This window comes from Penaeus chinensis, chromosome 41, assembly GCF_019202785.1.
Source record: "Penaeus chinensis breed Huanghai No. 1 chromosome 41, ASM1920278v2, whole genome shotgun sequence".
NCBI classification, from domain to species: domain Eukaryota; kingdom Metazoa; phylum Arthropoda; class Malacostraca; order Decapoda; family Penaeidae; genus Penaeus; species Penaeus chinensis.
Window position 1 is genome coordinate 27,667,035 of NC_061859.1, and position 7,500 is coordinate 27,674,534.

Here is a 7,500-nt window from a genome sequence, read left to right on the forward strand (position 1 = left end):
ATCCAGGTGCTGATTATAATACTGATCATATACAACTGTTTCGAAGAAACAAGAAAAATGCTACAAGTAAACTGCAGATAAAACTTCTAAAAAATAATAATGAAGTTAAGAAAATTTTAGTCAAAAGGTGAAAAATCAATATCAAGAAAAGTCAACAATGGAAGATATGCATGAACAAAAGTTTCTCCAGAATGCATTGATGCTGCAACCATTCAGAATATCGAAGGGATGCATCTGCTTACTGCAGAGGCATTCAGTAGATCAGAGACAAGGAAATTAACAATAACTCACCTCACTGATGCCGGGTACGTAATCCCTTTAAAGGGACAATTTCCAAGGACTTTCTCTTCATTTGCACCAATGATGCCATCGCAATCCACCAAATGCAGTGAGCGGTCGAAACACAACTTGATCTGGGATAATTCATGCTGTTTGGTTTTCTGGAATGTAAAATTTTGCAAATCAGTAACTCTTTTGCTACAAGAAAAGTAAAATGAGAAGGAATGAAAAATATGGTAAGGAGAAAGAAGAGAAAAAAGATGATGAAGACATGGACAATGGGGAAGATGATGATGAAAAAAAGAAAACATGTAGGAGGTAGAAAATAAGGAATATCTAGAAGAGGAAGTAGAGGAAGATAAAAATGTGGAGGAGGAGGAGAAAGAAGATAAAGAAGAACATGAGGAGGAGGAAGAAAAGACATGGAGAAGGAAGAAGTTGCACACAGAGATGGGGGAAGAGAAAGAAGATGAAAAACATGTGGAGGAAAAAGAAAATGATGAAGAATATGCCAGGGAAGACACAGCAGATAAATAAGAATACCTTGAGGTGGAAGACGAAGTAGATGCATAAGAGGGGGAAAGATGGAGAAGATATGGAGTAGGAAAAAGGTGAAAAAAATGTGGAGGAGAAGAATAACATATAGAGAAGGAGGAAGAAGATGCAGATGTGGAGAAGAGGGAAGAAAATGATGAAGAATAACATATTGAGAAGGAAGTAGATGAAGAAGGGGAGGAGGAGGAACATGATGAACAAATGGGAGGAGTAAGTAAGACGAGTAAAAAGAAGGAAAAATATGAGGAGAAAAAGGTAGAGGAAAGAAAAGAAAAGAAATGAAAAGAAAAAAAAAATAGATTGTTAAAATGTGGTTCAATTGGGGGAAGAGCAAGATAAAAAAAAGCCAACAAAGGAGTAGGGAAAAAGGAGAGGAGAAAATGGAAAACAAAGACAACGGCCCTGCCACACAATCTTACCTTATTGTAGATGCAGTCAATGGAAGGATCCACACCAAACATGTCCTTAACAGCTGCAAATATGGCCTCTCTTGTGTACGTCTGGACATCATCAGGATAAATTTTGTGCTGCCCCAATACAGCTACGTAGTCATACTGTGTCACCCATTCCAGGCCTAGAGGAGAGTTCAAAAGAGTTCAGAAAGAAAAAGAACCAGACATCTGCTTGGAAACTAGCACCTGACTGCCTGCCTTCTTAGATGATTGTGAGGATGGAATTCCTTGCAAGCGAGCCCTTTGGAGACCATGCCTTCATTCAGCCTAAAATTGCTGTGATTTTATATTCTCAATAAAATCAGCAGTTGCTTGTTGCTTTTCCCTATGATCTAAATCATTAATCATTTTATTGCTTTACTTTCTCCATTTGTTATTGTAATATTGCAAAGGATGTCTGAACAGAGTTTATTGCAACAAATGTAGAAAAGGTTATGTACAAATAGTGAAAGAGATGTATTTGATGCATTATGATTATATTGATCTCAGAAATACGTCACCAAGATTTTAAAACATTTATTTACTATACATGAGTGCTGAAGATTCACCTGCCATCCATAAATTCTTGCTTGTTTTTCTTATAATAGTTGCTACTGTGACTTTGGTTAATCTGAAGCTGCTCTACTCAGTGTTCATATTCCTGTCCACTGCAATGCAACCAGCATCTATTACTTTTTATTTGTCAAAACTTCATGGATCACTTTTGCTGGCTTCTTGTCAGGTAGATGTCCGGATTCATGTACATGCATGAAACTGGCTTCAGAAGTTCTATGGTAACAGACATCACCTTGATGTTCTTTAATAAGATTTATCATACTACTGCCCTCCTGTCAGGGTTATTAGCAGAGACTTCCTATCTTGCACCAAATTGTCCACCTTTTGCAGGATATACTGCTACAATAGTGACAAAACATGTTACAGTAAAGTAGTATGAAGAATTTAGGTCCAGGGTCAAAGCTTGCTCTCGAGAGAAGGTAGTAACTAACAGATCATAGATGTCAGGCAAATCACCAGCTTATGTCTGATATACAATTTTGTTTCATAATCTTGCTCATGCAAAAATATGTCTGATGACAATATAATTGACACACATCAAACATATCTTTTGTATGGTGAAGTTAGTAATTTTCACACTAAAACCCACAAATGGCAGGCATTTCACTGGTAAGACGGCCTGAACATGGAAAGTAGTCGGCTATCTCATATATGAGACATGTGTTCTCAATTTACACTCTGACTGGGTTGCTTGTTGCACATCCCTAATGCAATGGTCCCTGGCAATGGCCAGTCTCTGTTATAGCTACCACAAAGAAGTAGGGTGTTTTTCACACATAAATATGTGAGTAGAGCATCTAGAACTAATTTGAAATATTTCCTCTAATTCTCAAGTTCTGCCATTGCAAATTTCCACCACAGTGTGCAGGTACGCAACCAATTAGGCATGATAGCACAGAGTTTTGTGTGTGTGGGTGGTTGGGTGGGTGGGTGGATGGGTGTGCGCGCATGCGCGCATATATACAACCATCCCTCTACTATGACTTGTTTAGCTATCTTGAATTACCATAATACCCCTTTACTAAAACGCACTTAATTACATTATCTCACACATAGGTTGCTTCGTGCATCTCGCTTTATGCAAAGTGGTTAAATTATCTGCTGTCATTATCTACGCATTGGTTGTAGTACTGATTCTTGACCCATGAGTGAGTGTGATCAGTAAAAGATTTGTGAGTGGGAAAAATGACCATAGACAAAAGAACCCCCTACAATCTCTTGGCACAATGTGACAATATCTTCAAGAGAATTAAAGAAGAAAAGAACATGACTTATGCCTAGAAACTAGAAACATATTAGCAGTCTCAGGGATCTGACTACTAGTCTTCTTGGCAGGTCTTGAGGATGAATGTCCTTATAGGTGAGGTATAACTAGCAAACCCGTATGATATTATCAATCATTTAACCCAATGGCGCCGGATATAGCAAATTAAAAAAAACTCTACGCTCTGGCGAACGGCGGCAGCGCGCCGACTCTGAGCGCGTGATGTCGGTCCCTCAAGCCGAATCATTGCCTCGGGGCGTTTTGGCGCGGCGCCGCTGCGGACAGCCGCACGCCGCACATCGTGTGTATTGTTATGACGGCGATAGCCGTGACCCGTCGCCATTGGGTTAATTTCAGCATTTTGCTGTCTTATGCTCAAAACTGAATTGGCATTTAATTTGTTCTTTTATAATGTCCATTTGTTACTGAAATACTGTTAATGATGTCTGAACATAGTCCATTGTAACAAAGGAATGGAAAAGAATTAACAACTTCACAGTGCAAGAGATGTGTCCATTATCATTAGAAACACACGTGTCAGCAAGATTTTAAAACGTACTTATATACCAGACATGAGCTGAAAACTCACCTGACATCCTTGACCTCTTACACATTCTTTGCATGATAGTGGTTTCTGTGAGCTTGGATAATTTGGTGTTCATAATCTTCCATAATCTTTATTTTTCATGTATACTAAATCCTCTATGGTTCACTTTTGCTCTACTTTAGCGTGGTAGATGTTCATTTGCATGTAAGTGCAACACTACAATGTTGAATGTTCTGTGGTGACAGATGTTAGGTGATCCCGATACTGAAACCATGTATCACTTAAGCATATCAGCTTAAACTGCTGCAGCCAATGCAGTGTATAGTATTATCTCATACCAAATCATCTGACTTTTCACCAGACAAATTGGTACAATGGCTGACTGACTAGGAGATTTTACATTTTTGTACTATGAGGAATTTTGTTCTGAGCTAGCTCTTAGGAGCAGAAATGAGTGAGTTGTCGTAGAACTATGAATGATTTAAGAACATCACTAAGAATGTCACTGGCATAACTTTTGGGACAGTATGAGTTATCTTAACCCCTTGCCGACGGATACGACGGGTAGACACGTGCTTTGCCCACTGTTAGTACTTGTTTGATTGTTTAAAAACATAGATGGCTATACTTGTACTAAGTCACCAATGAGCCAGTTAGGAGTACTGCCCGTCTCGCCCGTTCACCCTTTTCTTTGATTTACGAAATATTTTACATTATCTTATTTTGCTGTTACTAATATTAAAAAACATTATAATAATTATAATGTTTATAATAAAAATAACACCATCGATATCCATAGCACTAGTAAAAAACACGTTTTTCCCGCCAATTCAAATCACGTATGGTCACAAGGTCTACTAATTGACTCCTTTGTGGCTAAGCACTAGCAGAGCCATCTATGAGCAGACATTTCACAAAAAATATAGAAAATGGGCACAGCATTTTCCCCATTTTTTGTTCATTTTCCCCGACGGCATTGGGTTAAAAATAACTTAGTAACTTAGCAGCATCATTGAGAAAGTGGCTGGCAGAAGTTGTCACAGATGTCAGGTTAATCTTCAGCACGTCTGACCGTTATTCATGTTCTGCAATCTTGCTGACATATGTATTTCTGAAGACAATATAATCTAAGGCCATGTCAAATACATCTCTTGCCTTGTAAAGTTATTGATTCTCATTCATATCTTCATTGGCCTAGGAAAATACTAACAATATGTGGTTAGATAATCTCCCTGATAACCAATTAGAATTATACCCATTAATTCTCATGTTTTATGATAATGATTTCTTTTATAGCATGCAGTTGCACAACCAATTAGATGGATAATCATAAATGTATATGTGGGAGAGTGAGTATTTGTGTACATGTGTGTATAAAATTTGTCTCAAATGTGGAACACTCTTACAGAATCGGTATACAACTCCTAAATGCAACTACTCATGAGCAATTAATGTGCCTCATGAATATGTTGCATGTTCAGTAACACGATCTCCCAAGTGTGATGAGTAGCTATATGTTTACAACATTAAGACAATCTAAGATGATTTAATTTTCTTTAAGGTTTCTTTTTACACATCCTCATTGGACAGCCTTTTCAGTAGTTTTCCAGACACATAACTCTGTTTTAGATTGTAAGAACCTGTTATGTTGTTATTTTGTTTTGTAATTAGCATTATCTTATTTGGAAAAGAAAATGAAAAAAAATTGTGCGTGTGTGCGTGTGTGCGTGCATGCATCTGTGTGTTTTAGAGTGTAATTATTTATATCTATATTTATATTTACATTTATAAATGGATGGATGCACAAACACTTATTCATCCATAGAAATCTTCAACGCCCTCAAAAAATACACACACAAATATCTAGTGTGCAAAACAAAGGAAGTTTGTTACCTTTTTCAAAATACTTCTTTTCAGAGTTAAGTGACGGCAGCTGAGCAGCGCAGGTCCCATGCTTCTTCCACTCATGGCTCCAGAGGGAAGTGCGTGAGTCCTCTCCAAAAATGTTGCCCCAATACTTTATCAAGTAAGGTTCAATGTTGAGGATTTCGGACTCCTGGAAATCCCATGACTTGTTGCAGTAATTTGGGCCAATTGTGCCTAATTTAGTGGGCCTGAAAAATGGTATCATGTCAAAAAATAAATTTGGAAAAGAAAGAAAAAAGAAGAGGAAGAGAGAGAGAAATAAAAAGACCCAGAAAGTAAAAAAATGGCATGAAAGTATGAAAAGAAAAGGCTAGAAAATGTAAACAGTAGTGGAACCAATAAACATATTGGAAGATAAATATGAAAAAAAGTGTTAAGTCTGGGGATAAAAGAGTAAAAAAAAGTAAAGTGCAGATAATTACGAACAGGTGTAATGCCTATGGGTACCTATGAAGACTATGGGTAACTATGAGGTGTAAAATCTGTGGATAAGCATGAAAACATGAAAAGTCTAAGGCTAGCTCAATAAAGGGCTGAGGCTTATGGATGGAGCGAAAAGGTGCAAAGTCTATTGATAACTGAAAAAATGCAAGATTTTTGGATGAAAATGAAAAAGTTGTTAAGCCTGTGGGTAAATTAAAAGGTGTATAGTCCATGGCCAGATAAAGAGGTAAAATGAATAAATATAGAAAAAGCATAAAGACTGGTTACTGGAAGTAAGAAAGGCATCACATCCATGGATGATTTTGTAAAAGGTGTAAATTTTGAAAAGAAGTGGAACTGACAAAATTACTGAAAGAATGTAAACTTCCATAACTGAAGCGCATATATGTATTTTCCTATTACTGAGTGAATCTAGTAAAGTCACTGATACAGTAAGCATCATGTGTGAAAATGTGATAGAAAATATAGAATGGCAGACGTACAGAAAAAACGGTCATGATGTTATACAGGAAAAAGAAAAATGGTCATCATCCACTAAGTAACAGAAGGTAATGTACCTAATCTAAACATTACTTCAGTTTTGTTGCTTGTCCTTCCTCAAGGGTTCTGTTATGCTACACCAATATTTACGCTATGATGCAAACTATCGTAAGATATCCTTTAATGGGTTATTCTACAGTTCATGTAAAAGTACAACATTATTGAGTTTGTTTTCAACAAAGTCAGGCTAAAAAATTTATTTATATGGAATATATTATTCTATAAATATTTTCCACTGACTGGATTATAAAATAAACCAAAAATACCCAACAGAGAAAATTGCTGTGAAAGTTGAAGAACAAAAACTTTCAGGAATCTATCTATATGCTTTTGCAACATGCCTCTTAATCAAAATGTGCATAACTCTTTTTCAGCAATTATGAACTTGTATCATCTAATCCCCATAATCCCATAATAGAATATTTAGCCAATTAATTTACTGATCATTATATATAAAAAAAATTGGTAATTACTTATTGCATGACCAGTTATAATGTACAGATGAGCAAGCTTCCATTAACGACCAAAATTGAACAAGTGGGTAAAAATTTTACGGGGTTAGAAAAGCCTTCAAAATATTTATTTTTTGCTTCTTGAATTTTGCAACAAAGTAGATTGCACCATTCAATATTCAAAAATATTTACAAAATAAATCTAACTGAAAGCTCCAGCTTTGCATCCACGACTTCCCAATTCCCCCAATTCTTGAGCCCAAAGCCTTACCATATACCATGGACAGTCCACGATGTCATGTTTGGAAACAGGTTACAGGAGGCTTTAGGGTTGTGGGCCAGGTGGTTGATGCAGCTGGTGATGGGCCACTGCTGGGTGAAGATGATCACGTCCCAGTCAACGTTGCCCCAAGATGCTCTGAAGGGAAAATGCAGCTTTAATTTTCTTTTTCTCTTTTCAACTGAGAACCCTCCTGCATGACAAAG

The 7,500-nt window shown here is 36.9% G+C and overlaps 1 protein-coding gene across 1 annotated transcript in view; it reads right to left on the reverse strand.

The window, feature by feature from the left end:
- LOC125047471 (ribonuclease Oy-like) overlaps positions 1-7,500 on the reverse strand; it is a 24,491-nt gene that overhangs the window by 279 nt on the left and 16,712 nt on the right. The window contains exons 3-6 of the mRNA XM_047645682.1: positions 7,286-7,432; positions 5,546-5,766; positions 1,254-1,408; positions 1-440 (exon numbers count right to left, since the gene is read on the reverse strand). The exon at positions 1-440 is cut by the window's left edge and continues 279 nt beyond it. Of these exons, the coding sequence (XP_047501638.1) occupies positions 288-440; positions 1,254-1,408; positions 5,546-5,766; positions 7,286-7,432 (676 nt within the window). The 3' untranslated portion in view covers positions 1-287. The remainder of the gene's footprint in view (positions 441-1,253; positions 1,409-5,545; positions 5,767-7,285; positions 7,433-7,500) is intronic.